The sequence below is a fragment of the Crocuta crocuta genome, unplaced genomic scaffold, assembly GCF_008692635.1.
Source record: "Crocuta crocuta isolate KB4526 unplaced genomic scaffold, BGI_CrCroc_1.0 scaffold89, whole genome shotgun sequence".
NCBI classification, from domain to species: domain Eukaryota; kingdom Metazoa; phylum Chordata; class Mammalia; order Carnivora; family Hyaenidae; genus Crocuta; species Crocuta crocuta.
The window spans coordinates 6,945,836-6,966,461 of record NW_027551559.1 but is presented as its reverse complement, the minus strand read 5'-3'; the positions used below and the strand labels follow the sequence as shown (position 1 = coordinate 6,966,461).

Below are 20,626 nucleotides of genomic sequence, written 5' to 3'. Positions count from 1 at the left end.
GAGGAGCCGCCCCGCGCCGTCCCGCAGGCCTNGCTGCCCTCGCCCCCCACCCCTGTCTCCCCGCCCCTTCCCTGGTGGGGAGGGTCCCTTGAGCGGAGGGTCCCTTGAGCGCAGCTAGTGGGGAAGGTGGGGAGACGGGTGGAGAGCGCCGGAGGGGGAATAGGAGGAGGGGTGGTTTGGGTTTTTGGGTTTGCAAAACTTTGGTCTCTGGGAATTGGTGTGTTACACGGTAGTTCTGGCCTGCGGTCTCTTCCGTGAGGATGAGAGTTTCAGACCCACAGGTGAGTGCAGATGACCTCAGATTATTCTAAGCAGTGGTTTCTGGCTCCTTTGTACCAGTTCCATTTTGGGCTCATCGCAGTGGGTGGAGCTGTTTGTACGCAGCCCAGGGATCAACTGCAAGTTGGAAGCCTGGTTTTCTAGAGCTGCGTTCGGTGATTTCCCCTTTACCGAAGGCGGACTGCATGGGCTCGAAGGCGTCGTGTTCGGAGACCTTCACCCCTGCATGATGCAGGGGGTCCCAAGACCCTGGGAGTAGCTTCCCAACCAATGACTTTAAAGACCTAAAATCTTTAAGGGGATTTTCAAATCCTTTGGTAATTTCAGGCTGTGCCTGAAGTGTGCAGGTCTTCAGTAAGTTGGGGCTCTCTCCAGCTCTTAAGGGTTGACTTTTACACACCTGAAGCCAATGGCTGAACAAAAGTTAAACTCAAAATTTAAAAATTTTCATTCAGGATCACCTGGGTGGCTCAGTCGGTTAGGCATCCAGCTTTGGCTCAGGTCATGATTTCACGGTCCGTGAGTTCGATCCGATCCGCACTTCGGGCTCTCTTTGGATGGCTCAGAGCCTGGAGCCTGCTTCCAATTCTGTCTCCCTCTCTCTCTGCCCCTCCCCCACTCATGATCGATCTCTCTCTCTTTCTCTCTCTCTCTCTCTTTCTCTCTCCCTCTCCCCCCGTCTCCCTCTCTCTCTCTTTCTCTCTCTCAAAAATAAACATTAAATTTTTTTTTAATTTTCACTCAGACTTGAAACAGCTGCACAGTTTAAAAAGATGTTCTCTGCATCTGAGAAAGCTGGGTTCACTTACTCTGTGACTGGGGGCAGTTGACTTGACCTCTCTGATTTTGGGTCCCACCTTACAACACCCACTTGATAAAGAGGAAAAAGGAAGCATCCGTGGGTGCCCCTCTTCCCTACTGTTCTCGATTCAGGAGTCCTTGGTGCCGAGTGTTTCCCTATCTGCTTTTTAGGAAGGTGCTATCAACAGGCAGAGTCAAACGCTCAACAGAAGCTTTCTGAGTCCTGCGTTCCTGACTCTCCACGATTATTCCAGCAAGCAGGATCGTTGTCAGACTGCTAGTTTTCTTTTGTGATGTGATTGAGCATTACTGCAACTCGAATGTCAGTACAATTCTCACGTCCGTCTACATTTCTCCATTAAACATGCTGGAACATGTGTCTGAGTTTCTCTAATGGCCAAAAGCAAGTTCTGGGGTCAGGCTGCTAGACGTTATCCCAACCATGTCATTGGGGAACATGGGGTAAGTTGGGAAGCTGTTCTGCACCAGGTTTCCCCATCCTTGAAGTGGGCACAGTGATGCATTTAAATAAAGATGACTATGACTCCATAGAATGCCTGCACAGTGCTGGCAAATCCAAATAGTAAACCATTAACAATCCCAGTCCATATCGCTGTGCATGTGGGCACACGTATACATACTCTGGGTATCGTTCACGGGCACCTGCTGCCACTCTCAAGTACCAACAAGAAACTTCTGAAGACATAGCCCTGGAAATGTGTCAAGGGAGCACTTTACAGAGCTTGGAAAGCCTGAGTTGAGCCTTATTAACAGAAAACATTACATTTAATTGTATCTTAGCTTGCTGTAGTGGGAGACTGGTTGAATGCAATGTCCCACGGGGTCAGAGTCACCTTAGGGTCACAGAGCTTGACTAGACCACTCAGATAAGGGGAGGCCACTGAGACTCCAGGTGTTTTCCCGGAGGCTCTTGGACAACGGGATGTTGGGACTAAACTCTGATTCCAAAAACAGCGACTTTAAAAACTACTCCAGAGAATGTGCTAGGGCAGGCGTGGTTTTTCAACTGGCTGGGCTATTTCTTTTTTTAAAGTTTATTTTCAGAGAGAGAGAGAGAGAGAGACACGGCATGAGTGGGGGAGGGGCAGAGAGAGAGGGAGACACAGAATCTGAAGCAGCTCCTGGCTCCGAGCTGTCAGCACAGAGCCTGATGTGGGGCTCGAACTCATGAGCAGTGAGATCATGACCTGAGCTGAAGTCAAGGGGCAGAAAGAGGCAGACACAGAATCTGAAGCAGGCTCCAGGCTCCAAGCTGTCAGCACAGAGCCCGTGTTTTTCAAGTTGTACGTGTTATGGTACATATAGGCTGTGACGTTGGGAACATTTAAATTTTCCAGATAGGAAAGATAAACATTTTCCATTCTACCCAAGCAACTAATTTATTAAACGGTCATTGGACCTAAGTCAGCAAGCGCTTGTTACAGACGCGCAAGCGGCATTTAGCACTTGCTGTAAAGCCTCCAGCCGAGCATCCGGCATTCGTGCAGCCCGCCGTTAGTACGGACCCGCCCGGGACACAGGCCTGAGGAGGACCAGACACTGTGTGAGCTGCAGAGGCCCCATGCAGAGCTCCGAGATTACCCAGGAGTGAGGCTGCGCCCTGCCGGAGGGAAGCCTTAGCCACTTGGAGTAGGGAGGACCCAAGGCCGGTGCAGAAGCTTCTCACAGTCACACAGTGCAGCCTGTGTGTCTTTCTGTATTCAGTTGGCACATATTTTGAAGACTGATTTACATACCTGTCCCTGTACTCGTTATTGGGGATATAGAGCCAAGATACTTCCTAATGGGGTGCAGGAATGCGAGACAGAAAAATCTACAGGATTTCTCTGGCAGAAGAGTCAGAGGAAGAAGGGGAGAGGGGTTGGGGATGGGAAAGAACATTCCGGGTCCCTGAGCACTTCCCCCTCAGGCAGCAAAGGACATTTGTAGGGATGTTTTTAATCCTTGGCAGACAATGTGGTCCCATGGCCTTGGATGGTGACAGTGTGCACCTGAGTGCTGTGTGCACTGAGCTCTCATGCTGATCACAGGGCTTCTGCGGGGGCTCAGGTGGTGTCTTCTCATGCCAGCTTGGTTTTGCTGTGTGTGGAGTGGCGCCTGACCTCCGCCGGCAGTGACACCCTGGGGTCACTCACCAGCGTCCGTCAGCACAGAGCTGCTCTGCGCCTGGCGGGGTCCCTCGGGATGGCTCCCTAACCTGCCCACAGCTCACCTGCTGCTCTCTTTCCGGCCCAGCAGGTTTTTTTCAGTACTAACAGAGCTAAAGGCTCCTGAACTTGCTCATGAACCTCCCCTTCCCGCTTGGCAAGGAGTTAGGAAATGAGGGAGCTGCTGGATTTATTCACTCGCTTGTCCGTTTAACAGATGTCAGGACGTCCCACTTGAGCACGTGGAGCACGTCCCCTCCAGGCTCTAGGGACCACCTTTACCCGGAGGCAGAGGCAGAGTGCTGGATGGCCCCCAGTGGGCAGACTTCCAGATGCCCGCGGGGCCTCATCTTCCTAGCGCCCTCTGCCAGGGTCTGTGCCCAGCCAGATCCGAGAGCGGGCAGGACCTTGGCTCTGTTATTAACCCCTGACTGCGACCCTCAGAGCATCACAGCTGCGTTGCTTCATCGTGTCTCCTGTTCTTTCCTCCTGGTGTTCCCCTGGGGAGAGCCTGGCCCTAGCCTCACTTTTAAATGTGGCGTATGATGGGCGCCTGGGTGGCTCAGTTGGTTAAGCATCCAACTTTGGCTCAGGTCATGATCTCCCCATTCGTGAGTTCCAGCCCCATGTTAGGCTCTGTGCTGACAGCCCAGAGCCTAGAGCTGCTGCAGATTCTGTCTCCCCGGTCTTTCTGCCCCTCCCCTGCTGTGCTCTCTCTCTCAAAAATAAGTAAGCATTTAAAAAATAAATAACTGTGGCACATTTATTTATTAGTGTTAGAAGATGTCAGGAAGCATGGGAGCTGAAGGGTACATTGAACCCTTTGCCCTTGCTTTGTGGATTCAAATAATTTGAGGAGGAAAAAAAGACTTTGATGCGAAAGTATAGAATGACAGGTGGTGAAACATTTATGATGTTCGTAACCTTGCCCTAAAAGCGCACAGAGCTTCGTTAAGTATGTGGCCTTATAGGGATCTGTGTAGTCCGTTGCAAAAGAGAGTTACAGAGGGAAAAACCCAAACAGGAAAGGATCCGCGTCTCGGAGGTGCTGTAGATTTCAGTGACGTCGAATTGTGGAGAAGAGTAGTAACAGTCCGTTATGAAGATTAACAACTCTTGTCAGTTTTGAACTTCTGGAAATGAGTGAGTCCACCGTTACCTAAACGGCTGCCAAATCACCAAACTGGGACATGACGTCCAGTTGCTTTCATTCCGAAAGTCAAGTCACTTGCTGGATGAGCGTGCTGTTTCTTTGCAAAAATTACTGCCTGTTATTCCAGTTTTCTGGGAAAACATTTCAGGAGATAATTCTCGTAGTTCCGTTTGTGAGTCACAGGGGACCAGAGCTTGTGTCTAGAGGTGAAAACCTGAAAATCAGGGGCACCCGGGTGGCTCTTGATTTCGGCTCAGGTCATGACCTCGCATTCTGAGGGTTTGAGCCCCACATCGGGCTCCCAGCTGGCACTCAGAGCCTGCTTGGGATTCTCTCTCTCTCCCTCCCTGCCCCTCACATGCATGCGCAAGCTCTCTCCCTCCCTCCATCTCTGTCTCCCTCTCTCAAAATAAACTTATAAATAGTAAAATAGTAAATAATGGTCCTAAAAGAAACACGTACGTTTTTAAAAACCTGAAAAATCATACCTTAAATGTTTAAAGGATCGAGATTCCAAGTCTTTGCCCGAGTGCTGACCTCTGATAGGGATGCTTCCCTCAGGCCTCTCTACCTCTGAGCAGACCACGTCTAGCCGATGGGCATGGACTTGCTGACCAGGGAGTTGGGTTTCATACAGCATCGGTCTCTCTGGCCTGAGGAACCCAAGCACACACTCCATCCAGCACAATTTCGGGGGGCAGGGAGCACGGAGCTCTGGTTGCCACAGCGCCCACAGTGACATCAGCTGCCTTTGGTGACCTTTGTTCCCTTGGAAATCCATTTCCCTTCCATTTCCCTTCCAAGGGTTTGATAGAATACTTTTTTCTTAACATTTGGGAACTTGGCAGGGCGCCTGGGTGGCTCAGTCGGTTGAGTGACTTCGGCTCAGGTCATGATCTCCCTGTTCACGAGTTTGAGCCCCGTGTCGGGCTCTGTGCTGACGGCTCGGAGCCTGGAGCCTGCTTCAGATTCTGTGTCTCCCTCCCTCAGCCGCTCCCCCACTCACTCAATTGTTCTTGCTCTCTCTTTTTCAAAAATAAATATTACCAAAACAAATTTTGTTAAACATTCAGGAACTTGCCTACAGACACTCTGTGTTTCCACTTTATTTGTTAATTTGGCCCGATTTGCCCTGAGCTCTTCCAAGAGCGATCGCAGACCTTCAGCCTGGGAAGCCTTATTCCTCTCTCTCTTCTCTGGTCCGTTCCAAACATATTACGGGACAGGACCTACAATCCATGTTGGCATTACACGCAAATGAACCTGCAGTTGAATTACGTGCTCCTTCGAGAAGACTTAGAATTGAAGGAAGCATTGAAAACCACCTATAACTGCGTCACTTAAAATGCTGGCAGAATTCTAGTCTGTTCCTTTTCCTCATCTTTCATTATCTTCAGGACGGGCGGGGTCGTATTTTTCAGAGCAATGAGGATGCAAACAGGCACGAACTGTTTACCTGTTACCCCCTTCAGTCACTCAGTATGATAACAGCAGTGTCCTGCGGGGTCCGTAGGAACACTTAACCGAAATGACTGTTTCGTGTGCTGCTGGGTGAGCGGGCAGGGCCCGCCCTGCCACCCCAGTCCTTCTCACTGTGTCCTGTGATGCGATGGATGGAACCCCTGGGAAGGTGACCTTGCCTTGGAGCCTGCCACATCTGAGTGTGTCTGTCACCGAAGCCACCATGCTCCTCTGAGCCTCCGGCTCCCGATCTGTTAACTAGGGTGACAGTAACAGCTTTGAAGTGTAAAAAAAAAGCATGCCGTGTAGGATTAGGAGTGACTAGAAAACGTTTCATCAGGAACGGAGAGAAACACTCACATTATGCTACGCCCGAGCTTGTAAACTCGTCCAAGCAGGAGGCCGACAGGAGGCTGCACAGAAGCTGCACAGAGACTCGGGCTTCCCGAAGCTCCCACCCAGCCGCCCGACGGTCCCACAGCCCTGGCCGCCTCCCAGCCACAGAGACGGGGCCATTCCACGGGTAAACGAGACTTGTACTGTTTCTTTACGTGGGGCAGAAAGAAAGAAAATAAATAGGATATTGTAACATGGTGGAGAACAAAGTGTCAGATCCAGCCCGGAAACAATCTCTCTGTAGCTCCAGGGGCCTTGCGGTTTTGTATCCTTTAGCTGGTTGTCGGAACTGACCGTGGACTTGTGTAACACATTACTTAAAGTATTTCTAAGTCCGAGCCCCTCACAGTCTGTCTTGTGGATGATTTCCAGGTTCAGGGATTTTCAGTTCCTGACTTCATACCTTTTCTCGAAGAGGGGTGATGGTCCTTCCCCGAAGGTTCCGCGTGGAAGGGTGCTTGTGCGTGCCGATGAGACCCCGCGTGAGAGGGGCTTTTGATGCCTGTGACTGTTGGCACGGAGGTGGCCTGGGCCCCAGAGCACCAGATCATGACAGGGGCTGTGTGGCCCCAGCACGTGTGTCCCCCTTCCTCCCTGAGCCCAGCCCTGCGTCTACACCGTGATAAGCCGCATGGGGCCCACCACAACCCTCGGTTTCCCGTGTCCCTCTAGAGTCTAGGTGAAGGCTCAGATAAACGGCATGCCCAGAAGCTCCGCCACCACCACCATTTTGGTTCCTAATGGGACAAAGTCAAAGGAAACCCTTTTAGGGGCACCTGGGGGGCTCAGTCAGTGAAGTGTCCGACTTCGGTTCAGGTCACAATCTGGAGGTTCGTGAGTTCGAGTCCTATATCAGGCCCTGTGCTGACAATACAGAGCCTGCTTTACATCCTTTGTCTTCCCCCCCCCCCAAAAATGGATAAACATTTATTTAAAACAAATAAGCCTTTCCAAAGGAAACCCTTTTTGACGTGCTGCATGGACTTCCAAGGAAAAAGAAGTAAAGCTGAAAGAATAACCTAAAAGGAGAAAGACAATCCAGAAACTGCCAAGAGGGAACAGAATGTTCCGCCAGTCACCTGGGGCCCGAAGACCGCAGAGCCGGGAGCACTTGGCCCGCGCTGGCGCACCGAGCCTTGAGGAAGGGATGGGGGGGGAGGTGATGATTTATCTCCCTGCTTGAGGTGCGAAGGCATTGCCTGAGCCAGCTTGTTGTGACCCCTGTGGTCTTGTGGCCAGGCCTGTGGACATCGGGGTCACTCCTGTCCCCTCCAGGGCAGAGGTAAGAGGAACAGGAGAGGTCTGCATCAACCTCTCTAAGGCCCCATTTCCAGTCCTGGCCACTTGGCTGTCCTTCGTCTTCTGTGGGACTAGAGACAAGTGAATTTTCTCCCCAAGTGCACGTCTTTCCCGGGCTCCCCCAGGGCACACTCTGGACCAGATCAGTGTCGCTCTTTCCCGTCTCGTAGCTGAGGACACGGGCACACCGTCCCCACCGCATGGGCCAGGTGTACCCCAGACCTAAGAGGCTGGCTGCCTGCAGCCCAGGTCCTGGGGCCTGGAGCAAGCGAGTTTTCTGCGAAAGGCAAAGTGAGGTTTCCAGAGCGTACCTCCTGTTGTCATTTCAGTTAGAGGTCAAAACTGGTCTTTTTTGGGGGGTGGGGGGCAGATAGTGCTTTTTCTGAGCTTCATGGACCAAGGGACAAAGTAAGGGATATTGTGAGAGATATTTCACAAGATGTATGCTTGTAAAATTCCTGCTGTGATACCTTCGTGTAATTTTTATAATATCAGTATGATGAGAAGCACGGAATCCTTTATTTGGTGGGGGGCCGCATTCCCTTATTTGGCTTCAGAGTTCGTGTTCGGCATTACCAACATCCGCAGTAAGTGTTCACTCCTTACTGCTGATGGGCAACGAGACTTCAGCTTCGAAAATGTCGTCACGTGCGTGGATTCTGCCAACTATTAATTTCAGTCCACAGGTTTCTGATTTTATATATTTATTCAGAGAGTGCACACGAGCAAGAAGGAGAGGAGCAGAGGGAGAGGGAGAATCTTAAGCAGGCTCCACATTCAGCACGGAGCCCAACACGGGACTCAATCCCACGACCATGATCATGACCATGACCTGAGCTGAAATCAAGAGGCGGGCACTTAACTGACTGAGCCACCCCAGCGCCCCGACAAGTTTCCGATTTCAATTTAACGTATTCACTGCTTGAAGGGCACTTATGGGATTCTGCTAGATTCTTCTGTTGAAGTCTGTCCTTCCACATCATTACATCGTCGGTTAGGTGACCGCTGCAGGCCCTCAGTTACGCAGTGAAACGGGTTTGAAATGTTTAGAACACACTGGATTTCGAAGCTCTGGTTTGAGGTTAGAAATCACGTCCATTGCAGGCTTCTGTGAGAACGGAGATCTCGCTGCCGCTTTTGGTGTTGACGGCACAGAAAGCGACCTGCCGCGACTTGTGGTTCAGACAACGTCTGCCTTTGCCGAAGTCACTAACATAGCATAGGCTTTGCACAAGAGTGCTGTTTTGCCTTACAATTTCAGGTTGAATTCCCTGAGAGTCACTATCAACAACGCAGCAAAAAGGCTGATTACTGTAGAACGCAGTAATAGTGGTCGAGGGCAATTTTTCTCATAAAGAAGAAATTTGGTCTGGGCTCTGAACTGAAAGTGGTGGTTAAGTCCATGGAGGGACCGTTAGGTTTACTGTTGACACTGTTAATTCAGTCACACCCTAGAGATTTTTTGGGGGGCGGGAGGCAAAGTGCCTGCTGGTCCAGAGGAGAGCCTTGAACACCTGACTTTTCACGGGCTTCGCAAATCTGCCACGTGCTCCAGCACGTGCCGATCGCACCTGGGCTTGGACCCAGTCGGTGTGTCCTCGGTGGCCGTGGACATGCTGCCGGTTGCTGCTCGAGGACCCCTTTAGAGTCACTTCGGACTCGGCCTCGGCTCCCACCACGCTGTGGGCGGCATCTGTGACCCCAGCACCCAAGAAGGCGGCTCGCTCAAACTTCGGCCTTGTTTTTCAACTGCCTGCTGACCGCACCTCTGGCGTCCAGACCCCTCGAGCAGCTGTCCTCACCGAAAGGACATGCCTGCGCGGCATGGGGTTGGAACGTGTTTCCTGGCCACACGCGGCTCTCCCTGCGTGGCCACCAGAGGCGGCCCGGGCAACCTCTGTGCTCGCAGCCTCGCCAGCGTCTCCTCTGTAAGGCTGTGTCACGCGCTTCTGTTTTCAGTTGTCTGTATTTTTCTGACCGTCGCTGTCCCATGCATCGGGGACAGCATTGCAATGACCACTCGGTCCGGTCGTGACAACCTCTGCCGGCATCTTCAGCGGAGCCGAGGTGTCGTTGCGCACCAACACCGCTTTGCCGTCCGGAGCTGCACTCCACCATATCCCCCGAGCACGAAGGGCTCGCTACCCTTGTCTTCGCAGGATGTGTGACCTGACAGGAGAGTAAGGGGCGCCTGGGGGCTCGGTCGGTTAAGCGTCTAACTTCGGCTCAGGTCATGATCTCACGGTTCGTGGGTTCGAGCGCCACATCGGGCTCTGTGCTGACACCTCAGAGCCTGGAGCCTGTTTCAGATCCTGTGTCTCCCCCTCTCTCTGCCCCTTCCCCGGTCACTGTCTCTCTCTCTGTCCCTCTCCTGCTTGTGTTTAGTCTCTGTCTCAAATATAAATAAACATTAAAAAATTAAAAACTAAGGCGTGCGGCACAGGGACACGTGTGGCACTCAGAATGCCGCTGTGTGATGCTCTGCAGCGCGCCGAGCAGGGATGTAGGCAGGTGAGACGCCCGCACCACAGGCCGTGTCGCCCCTGCTGGTCTCTGCGGGCGCAGCTGGTCACCTGCCTCAGCAGGACGCAAACAAGGGACCGCAGCCGTGTGTGCCACGGCTTTACTTCTGGACAGTGAAACCTGCATTTCATACAGTTTTCATGCGTCATGAAATATCCCTTGGACTTTTCCACCCTGCTATTTGAAAATGTAAAAACCATTGTTAGTTCACGGGCCGGACGAACACAGGCGGGGACCTGGATGGAATCGGCCCAGCGGCTGCATTTGCGGACACCTGATCCGGATTCCTGTGGCCGTCACAGGCCGAGACTGCTTTCAGTTTCGGCGTTTGAAGGCTCTAGCTGGAGGGGCCCCCGGGTGGCTCAGTCAGTTAAAAAGGTGCTAGCTGCCATTTGCTGGGTGTTCACCGTTCAGCCCTGAACTTGAAACTGAATCGGGAGAAATGAATCAGAAGTTTGGTGTGTGTGATTCTCCTATAGAAAGTCTACCTCTTCCTCGCACACCCTGCAGGGAGAGGTCTGCACGCTTGTAGCCCGTTTGCTCAGAGCTGCCTGGGTGAGTTGACACTGTGTTTATCTACGGTGTAGACACTTGTGCCGTATAGCCCGGCAGTCTGCCTCACGCCTTAACCTTTCAGTACCTCTTCTGTATGTTTCCACACTTCTCTCTTTCCCTTTGGGATCCTGCGTCCCTGTTCCCCTGCGTTGAACTTGGTGGGGGTTTTGTGCAGCTCGCCAGTTTCAGTCTCTCGTGAGCTGAGGACTCCCCATTTTCTCAGACGTCTTTCTAAACCAAGTCCAGTCCCGGCGTCCCCCCGAGTTCTTTTCCTGCTTTTTTTCTTTTTTTTTTGTTGAGAGACAGAGTGTGAACGGGGTGAGAGGGCAGAGAGAGAGGGAGACACAGAATCGGAAGCAGCTCCAGGCCCGACGCGGGGCTCGAACTCCTGGACTGTGAGATCATGACCTGAGCCGAAGTCGGCCGCTTAACCGACTGAGTCACCAAGGTGCCCCTCCCTGCTCTTTTTTTCCCATAGTTCTTCAAACTCGGAATTGTAGCCCTGTGTCCTGCAGTTTGCCTCCTGGGAACCTCCCTGAGACCAGCACTCCCAGGGACGTCTCCCCTCACCTTGTCAGCCCGTGACCCTTCTCTGCTTCCCCACGGCTAGAGAACCATTCCCCTAGGCTGACGTCGGCGAGGGGGCTGCGCGCCCCCACCGCTCCCACGTCTGGGCGCTCGGGGGTAGAGTGAGAACCGTTTCGTCCTCTGCATTGATTGTGACCCTCCGTCTGCCCTGGCTGAGGAATGGAGAGGGGGGAGGGCACCATGACCCCAGTGCCAGATCACAGCCAGTCAAAACCTCTGCCTGTCTTTAAAGGCACCCACGCGATGGGGCGCCTGGGTGGCTTAGTCGGTTAAGCGTCCGACTTTCGCTTGGGTCATGATCTCGCGGTTCGTGGGTTCGAGCCCCGCGTCGGGCTCTGTGCTGACTGCCAGCTCAGAGCCTGGAGCCTGTTTCAGTCTGTGACTCCCTCTCTCTCTGACCCTCCCCTGCTCACGCTGTCTCTCTCTCTCTCTCCTAAAAAAAATAAAATAAATAAATAAAATAAAGGCACCCACGCTGCTCCAAGACACGTACACTTACCCGGTCAAAACCAGACCCATCGCCCAGGCGTGATCATGTGTCCACGACGCACAGAGAGATGGCAGAGATTCCCTCTTCTTTTTGAGATGCTTGTCAACACCAGTGTAGAGCCAAGCAACTACCTCGCTGATGACATCACGGCCAGATGGCCGCTTAAATTCAACCAGTGCTTTGCCCTAAACCCGTAGGAGGTCTGCTTGGGGAGAACTGGCCTGAACAAGCTGAGAAGCTTGAAGACCACCTCTGAGCGCATGGCTGTCCTCCCGGGGACCTCAGCGAGGCTGTCCTCGGGGTGGCCAGAGCTGTGCCATGGGCTGCTCCTCCTCCTGTTGATAATCAATTCCATTCCCACCCTCGAGGAGATGGCCCGAAAGGAAGCGAATAATAAACTTTCAGGTCCTCCCCATTTTACGGTATAATTTGCGTGGGACAAAATTCACTCATTTTTAGTCTGTGGTTTGGTCAGTTTTGAGGATTCTGCACAATGTGTCATCACCACCACGATCAAGATACAGAGTGACTGCGTCCCCTCCAATGGCCCCGTGCCTCTTCGAAGCGAATGCCCTCCCCTGACGCCAGCTGTGCCTTTTCTAGAATGTCCTAAGTCTGCTTCAGTCTCTTAAGAGATGGCTATTCAAGCTGGCGATCAGCTTCCTGGGTCAGCTTTGGCCACCTGTGTCTTTGAAGGATTTTGTGTACGTTGTCCAGATTGTCACATTTATTGGCATAAAGTTGTAGATGGTAGTTCTTTCTCATCCTCTTAAAGCCCGTGGAACATGTAGCGAGAGCCCCTTTCGGTGTGTTACGTATTGATGTTACAGATGGAATTCAGACTGCAGTATGGCCTCCTCTGTTCCTCATAAGGGTCACTCCCCTGTCCGTACATTCCCTCTCCCTAAACTTGGAGTAGTGTGGTGGAACAGAAGAACGTGACCTTGGAATTACCTGGGTTTACACCCGAGCTCTATGACCTTGAGCAGATTGCCTACCCGCTGTGAGTCAGTCTCGTGTATAACAGTGTTTCCTGTGCGGGTGTCTCTGTGTGCTGTGAGTGAGGTGTGAGCAGTGAGTACAGCCACTGTGCTGATCGGTGACATGGTGGTGTCCCCACATCACATTGCTCACTCTAGAGCGAGGGAGGATCGTGCACATTCCAAGAGCCTCCGGAAGCCTTGAGTTCTCTCTCCGTGTGTCTGTTTCCCACTTTGTATCATTCGAATCCTGCATTTGTGCACTGTGACGAACACTGAGTTAATTCTTGGTCGAGAAAGTCTTCTTTGAACGTGCTAAGTGAGTACCAGTAGTACTGATGGCAACTTCTGTACAAGGAAGCAAGATTTAAACCCAAAATTTAAAAGAGCATTGCAGAATGCTATTCTTTACCATTCGGTCTGTGTTTTCTTTAAATTTGTTTCTGTTTCCTGTTTCCTAAGGTCCTTGATTTTCCCACTTCTGATCCGAGGAGGAAAGCCAGTGCCCCTGTATGTATGCACGTTGGCGTTCATGTTCTGTACCTATAACGGCTACTTGCAAAGCAGATACCTGAGTCAGTATGCGGTATATGCGGACGACTGGGTCACAGACCCCCGGTTTCTAGTAGGTGAGTGTCACCCCCGTGATGCACTCCGTTGTTCTAGTCATAACTCGTATTTTCACGTCCCTAGATAGAAAGCCCACGCTTGGCGAGAGAGAGAAGAGTCTGACGGTCCCTGACCTCGCGGCAGGAAGGCCGAGCGCCCGGGGGGCAGTCAGGCAGTCCCAGCAGCAGCGCGCGATACGGGTGCCTGGCGCCATCGCCCAGCGGCACTGAAAGCACAGATACCTGTTCCTGAAGCCGGCCTAAAAGTTGCAGCGGCCTCCAGCAGAGAGAACAGCAGACTACGACTGTGGAGCGTGGACACTAACTGGCCGTGTCACCCAACAGTGTCATGAAGCCTTGCGCAGTTTCCTCTGGAACCCAAGAAAAAGTCGGACTGGGTCACCATCCAACAGGGCACCCCTCAGTCAAGAGTTTTCCTTCTTTCTTTCTTTCTTCCTTTCTTTCTTTCTTTCTTTCTTTCTTTCTTTCTTTCTTTCTTTCTCTCCTTCCTTCCTTTTCTTTTCTTTTTTTATTTATTTCTGAGAGAGAGAGAGACAGTGTGAGCAGGGGAGGGTCAGAGAGAGAGGGAGACACAGAATCTGAAGCAGCTCCAGTCTCTGAGCTGTCAGCACAGAGCCCAACACGGGGCTCCAACCCATGAACCATGAGATCATGACCTGAACCGAAGTCGGACGCCCAACCAACTGAGCCACCCAGACACCCCTGAGTTTTCTGATTATACTAACTTGAATCAACTCAGAGGTCCGTGAAGTTTTCAATTTTTTAAACTTGGTATCAGTGAACGTCAGTCACCGTACATGTTCAAGCTCTAATTATAACTTCGTAAGCTCTGAGCAAAAAGGAAAATAAAACAGCAGAGCAGTCAAAAATATTTGCAAGCATGTGCAAACCTACGTCTCCTCGAGGCCCTTGTTTATAAGGAGATTGCTTCTGAGTTTCAGCGCGCCCCGGAGCCCCCGGCTTCAGCTCCGTAACAGGGCCTGCCCCCCACGGTAGGCGTCTCTCTCTGTGACCTTGTCTGATCATGGAGAGCCTCGCGCTGCAGCACTGCTTTGCCATTGACCAGGCATATTCTTTCCGTGAGTTGAAATTCTCGCTCAGCATGCCTGGGCATCATGGCCGCAGGGCGCGTGCCCCCTCCGCCACCAGACAGGATGGGCGAGAGAGTCCTCAAGGGGCTCGGCAACTCTGCAAGCCTGCGCCTCCCCAAAACGCCAGACCCAGCCTGCGTTGTGGGTGCAGGGCCCCCAGATACCTGCCTGACCGGCCCGCCGTTTCACCACCTGATTTCCTTCTGCCCCGACCAGCAAGAGGAGGAGGAAGGATGGGCTGTAGTCACCCTGTGGAGATGATCCTGTCCTCTGCTAGGAGCCACCCACGTGCTTCCCGCCACCCCACGTTCCTGGAAGGGCAGAGATTAGGGTCCTGGCACATGCACAGGGAAGATCCGGTGGCTAAACACCTGCTCAGGGTCTAAACCCAGTGAATAGCAGGGCCCAGGCTTCACCCATGTCACCGCACTGGTGCCCCAGGAGCAGGCGGTGAGGGGCAAGGGGAAGGGGCTTCCTAACGAAGGGGTACAGGCTTTAAACGTTTATTTGAGTTTCTCCACAAGTCATTTCTGAGATGAATTGTTTGGCTACTTCAAACAACAACAAAACAAAGAGTCCTCTTGGTATGTGAACTTCAGGGTCCTTTCAAGCAGCGGGGCAGACAGACCCCATGCTCTGCTGCTGTCCCCGAGGCTGGTCTGAAATCAACAGACCCCACTAAATCGTATACAAACCTCTCATTCGCTACCATTGAACAGAAGGCGTCAGAAAGGAAAGAAATACCAGTTGGGAACCAAGTGAGGTTAGTATTTTGGTATTAAATATATTTCGTAGAGTTTATAGTTTTTGTAAGGAGATTAACGTAAAGTGATAGGAATATTTAACTGCATTTATGATTCTTCCCATGAAGAGCTAAGCAAATAGTAATAATAGTAATGTCCTAACAAAACGCTTTCAGAGCAGTGGAAGTCGTACCAAGACGTGATGATTCCTATAAACAGAATTATTATTTTTTATAACTTATTTTTAATCTTTATTTGTATTTGAGAAAAAGAGAGAGAGAGAGACAGTGCACCAGCAGGGGAGGAGCAGAGAGAAAGGGAGACACAGAATCTGAAGCAGGATCCAGGCTCCGAGCTGTCAGCACAGAGCCTGACGTGGGGCTCGAACTCATGAGACATGAGATCATGACCAGCTGAGCCCCCCAGGTGTCCCCCTAAAAACAGAATTAAATGTGTAGCTTAGAGGAGCACAAATACCAGCTTTCTTACCAACCCAGGCAATAAAGGGAGCTTTCCTCTGAGATAAGACATAAAGTCAAACATGGAATTTTGAGAACATGATTCTTTCTGGAACCACAAATTTGGGGTCAAATCACCTAGAGGTGACATACTGAAATGCAAAACAGGTTTCAAATCAGCTATAAATATATGGATCTAATAAGTGACTCATAAAACATATTGCAAAATTTGGTATAAACTATATAGGAAAAACCTGCCTACAGTTGGTGAAATGGGAAGGAAGAACCCTTGAAACCCTTGCTGTGGACCAGAATGTGTCACGTGCCCATGTTGTAACGGTGACAAATGATTCCACTCCACTAGGGTGACCGGGAAGTCATTACTGACCAGGTCACTCCAGTTGTATGTTCCTTTGATCTTGAACCAAATGCCACCGACAAGCACCGCCTGACCTTTGCATTTCTCTAACATCAGAGGATGAGCGCACGAACTCAATTTATTCCTTTTATAAAACACCATTTGGGCCTTTTGCCTCTTCTTTTGGAATGAAGACACGTGATACTAATAAATCTCCTTTTAAGTGATGAAAAGTCTCTGAAGACTTTTCGGAGGCTGCGAGGAAGCTTCCAGGAGGCCGCGGGATGCCTAGGGAGAGCCGTGCAGCCAGCAGCCAAGGTTGCTGTCGGGAGCCAGGGCACGTGGGCAGATGGGGGGGTGGTGTGACTGGCGATCGGGTGGGAGGTGGGTGGTGGGCGGGGCCGTGGATGTGCAGGACCGGTCCCAACAAGGCTGTAGAGGAGCGCCAGAGGTGAGCTACCAGGAACCGCCCCCACCCCCAGCCCGTGCACAGCTAGCCTGTCGTGGGGTGGCATGTGCCACATGGAGAGGCCAGCCACGCCTCGCATGGTCTCCCTAAGGACCGAGTGAATCTTGTGGGCCGCCCCACAGATGGTGATGCTGCCTCTCCCTGGAAAGGAGCCCTGGGCCAGGGTCCTGAGTCATGTTTCCAAGCATACCAGTCATCCTGAGAACGTAGACTCGGGCTACAGGGTCCAAGTATTTTGGGCAGGTTAGATAAATTGGTAGTTGTACTAGAAAAACAGCTCTCAGGACGCCTGGATGGCTCTGTCGGTTGAGTATCCCAGCTTCAACTCAGGTCATGATCTCACTGTTTGTGAGTTTGAGTCCCTCATCGGGCTCTGTGCTGACAGCTCAGAGCCTGGAGGCTGCTTCCGATTCTGTGTCTCCTTCTCTCTTTGCCCCTCCCCCACTCGTGCTTGGTTTCTCCCTGTCTCTCAAAAATAAATAAATGAATGCTAAAAAAGAAAAACAGAGCTCTATTCAGCATACCTAAAGGCAGCGTTTTATAAATTATTTTTCTAAATAAAACATCATATTACGATGACTTTTTACTATCGGTTGTGGCTAACGCAGTTTACTAAATGAGCAGAACAGATTACAGTGACATCGGTCACTCGGGCTCGGCCTCTTGAGTTCCCTGACCATAACCCTCTCCTGCATCTTCTCTTCCTCAGGATGCTGTGTGTGGTTGGTGGGGATGGTGCTCAACATCCATTCAGACCACATCCTGCGGAATCTCCGGAAACCAGGGGAGACCGGATATAAAATTCCACGGGGTACGTCCTGAAAAATGGAGAACAGATTCTAACGTTGCTTCGCAACACAACTTGCTGTTACAGTTTTGTCAGATCCAAAAACTGACATGTAGTATCTGCCGCAAGGTTTTGATATCGGTGTCGATTATTGATAACAATCACTGTGACTACTGTTTTATCTGATTCTGGCTGAACCGAGTGGTTATTGAGCAAAAAGGAAGCTAGTCCTATGTGTGTTTGGAAAGAGAACATGACGAAGAATTTACGGTTTTCCGAGGGTGCCCAGTGCCTTGTTTCTAGCGTCAGCAGCGTAGACAACTGATCCTCTCTCTGAAAACAGTTGACATCACTGGGTACATGTTGTTTTAAATCTTTTAAAACGCACCTGCGCGGGATCAAGAAAGGAAGTAAGCACCAGAGGGCAGGCCCTGGGCGTGTGCTGGAGCACAGGCCGCATCTCGTGAGAGGCCAGAGCCACCCGCTGCCCTCATGCAGGTTTGTGGCCCGAGTGTGCACCAAACGTGGTCGGTCTGAAAACCTGAGGCGGGGGGTTAAGACTCACATGACTCTAGGGAGATGGTGCCCTCATGCACGTGGCCCCCACGAGCCCCGGTTCCCAAAGGGACCTGCCTTCAACCCAGGCCTCAGGGAGCCCGACGGACCGCGTGCCGCACAGTACGGGCCACGGGGTGCAGAACTCGCTATAATGTGTGCTACCACGAGATTTTCAAGTTAATAGAAACGGATCACAAAGTGAATACCTAATTGTTTAAATAACTAAGAGGGATTGAAATTGTGAGAAAAGGAGTGACATAATATAGAAAGAACTAAGTAGATACAAGACAGAAAGCAACAGAGCTTCTGAAACAAAAAACTTAAATGCTCTGTAGGTAAAACTAAAACTTCTGGTCTGTGACCAGACCTCCCCCCACTCCCCGCCCCTTCATGACTTCTGGGCCCTCTCACCTGCTCTGGTCAGCTGCATGGCGCACCTCCTGCTGTGAGCCGCGCTTGCCTCCTGCATGACATTGGGGTTTAGTGTTCTAGAAGGGGGGCGGGGTCTTATCCTGCACCCCGAGCACCTAGAGCAGGTTCTGGTCTGGGATGTAGACTGAAGAGTCTGTGAAAATTGAGGAGAGAGGAAGGAATCTGCCCTTGAAAATTATTATTTTCTTCCACTTTTGGTCCAAGGCCCTGTACAGGTCCGTCGTCTTAAGCTGGTTTGTTCATTGTTAATCCTGCGTTAATTCTCTGTGTTTAACACACGGGTGTTAGCGGTATGATCCACGAACTAGCGAAGGGATATTACAACTGTACTGCTTTATATCCCGAGAAATGCAGAGGTATTGATGCAGATATGTAGTTACCACCAGGAATTGTGGTAGGCAACGGTAAAGCTGGTAACGTTGGGTGTGTTTCATTGATTAAAATTCCTTGAGTTGTTTTCCCCGGAGCTGAATTTATGTTGTCCAGGCGCGTATCCACTGCTGCCCGGTAGATCAGTAACCTCTCACTTCGTCCGAAACGCACCCCTCGCCTGTGTTTCCTTTGCAGGAGGCTTATTTGAATACGTGACCGCAGCCAACTACTTCGGGGAGGTGGTGGAGTGGTGCGGCTTCGGCCTGGCCAGCTGGTCCGTTCAAGGCGCGGCCTTCGCCGCCTTCACCTTCGGCATTTTACTCTCGCGAGCACAGCACCACCACCAGTAAGTTCTCAGGCGCCCTCGGCACTGGCGTCGCTTCCCCGGCCTCCCTCCAACAGTTTTCGGCCTCCACGCCTGGAATGTTAACATGCACCTGAACTGCTTGACCCCAGCGTACACCTCGGGCTCAAGCGCAAAACCACGCGAACGTCCAAAGAATAACCTATTCTGAGGGACCCGTCAGGAACACGCCAGCATCAATATTTGCCCCACCCCTACCCTGAGCCTCTTTGCATTTTTGCTGCAGGGCCTGATAGTCAAGTGAGGTGTCATGCAGGGGACCCGCGCTCTGACCGGGAACGCACAGTTTGTGGTGGGGAATGCAGATTGCCAGCTCAGGGCACGGAGGGGCGGTGTGCCCAGAGGAGGCTCGGCGTAGCTGCGTGCCCAGCTCCTTCACACAAGTGCCCTGCAGCCCCACCATCCCTGTCGGGCTCCCGGGCTCTGTGCACCCCTGAAATCACACTGGTTTCCAGCGTGCAGGGCCGTAGCCGTTTTCCCATCCCCAGAAGGGCCTGTGACCATTTGACCAATATGAACTCACACAAAACAACCCAAGGCTGTTAAACCAAAGCAAACTTAGGGCTCACCTTCCTCATCCAACACGTGAAGAGTCTCAGGCTTCTCAGAAGGGAGAGATCTCGGGGGGGGGGCGCCTGGGGGGCTCAGTCAGTTGAGCGTCTGATTCTTGATTTCAGGTCATGATCCCAGGGTTGTGGGATTAAGCCCCACATCGGACTCTGTGCTGAGCATGGAGCCTGCTTGAGATTCTCTCTCTCTCTTTCTCTCCCTCTCTCTCCCCCCAACTTGGCCCCTCTTCCCTGTTCATGCTCTCTCTCTCCCAAAAAAACAGCAGCAACAACAAAAAAGATAATAAGGGAGAGATTCCAGGCCTTCCCCGATGCCACAGCGATGATGAAACACGGCACAGGTGGCTCACCCTGGTACCCACATTGATCGCTCATGCCCTCCAAGCTAGACGGGCCTCTGCCCCGCTTCCCTCACTTCATTCACCCAAAAACATTTCCTGGAGGTCTCCGATGCTGGGAGGCATACACAGAGATGTAATGTCCCGCTTCATGGCGTTTGTCATCGCTTGGGAACGAGGAAGAAGGGAAAAGCCAACAGAGGGATAGATTGATATATTGGCAAAGTGGAAAACATACAGACTTTTTAGAGTCCATGCTCACCACGTGTTTATGGATGCCGAGGATTATTACCGGAGATAATGAAGAGGACAGGCAGAACTGGACTGTGTATTTAGCTAATATTCGTGGACATTACCCCAAAAGCACGAGTTATGAGATCGTACGAGCCCCACATTTTGAGGTGCTCCATTGTGGTCCATACAGTGAGGGGCCTGGGTGCCAGGACCCGTGTTCATCCAGAGCTGCTGAGAAGGACGGGGCAGCGGAAGCCCACACCAGCGAGGGTGCAGGAGAGGGGATACACTGTCAAAAGTGGCAGAAAACANGAGATCGTACGAGCCCCACATTTTGAGGTGCTCCATTGTGGTCCATACAGTGAGGGGCCTGGGTGCCAGGACCCGTGTTCATCCAGAGCTGCTGAGAAGGACGGGGCAGCGGAAGCCCACACCAGCGAGGGTGCAGGAGAGGGGATACACTGTCAAAAGTGGCAGAAAACAGGATGATTTGCTAGGATAGGTTGAGTTGTGTCTCCCTCCCCACCCCCA

General features: G+C 51.8%; 1 protein-coding gene and 1 long non-coding RNA gene across 2 annotated transcripts in view; both read left to right on the top strand.

The window, feature by feature from the left end:
- Nucleotides 1-38: 38 nt before the first annotated feature.
- On the top strand, nucleotides 39-1,457 carry LOC144219405 (uncharacterized). The gene is made up of 2 exons (XR_013331399.1): nucleotides 39-281; nucleotides 1,252-1,457. It is a non-coding gene; the product is annotated as an uncharacterized LOC144219405 (long non-coding RNA).
- Nucleotides 1,458-1,537: 80 nt separating this feature from the next.
- Nucleotides 1,538-20,626, top strand: part of SRD5A1 (steroid 5 alpha-reductase 1) — a 35,178-nt gene continuing 16,089 nt past the window's right edge. The window contains exons 1-5 of the mRNA XM_077749457.1: nucleotides 1,538-1,542; nucleotides 6,203-6,385; nucleotides 13,156-13,322; nucleotides 17,151-17,252; nucleotides 18,786-18,936. Of these exons, the coding sequence (XP_077605583.1) occupies nucleotides 1,538-1,542; nucleotides 6,203-6,385; nucleotides 13,156-13,322; nucleotides 17,151-17,252; nucleotides 18,786-18,936 (608 nt within the window). The remainder of the gene's footprint in view (nucleotides 1,543-6,202; nucleotides 6,386-13,155; nucleotides 13,323-17,150; nucleotides 17,253-18,785; nucleotides 18,937-20,626) is intronic.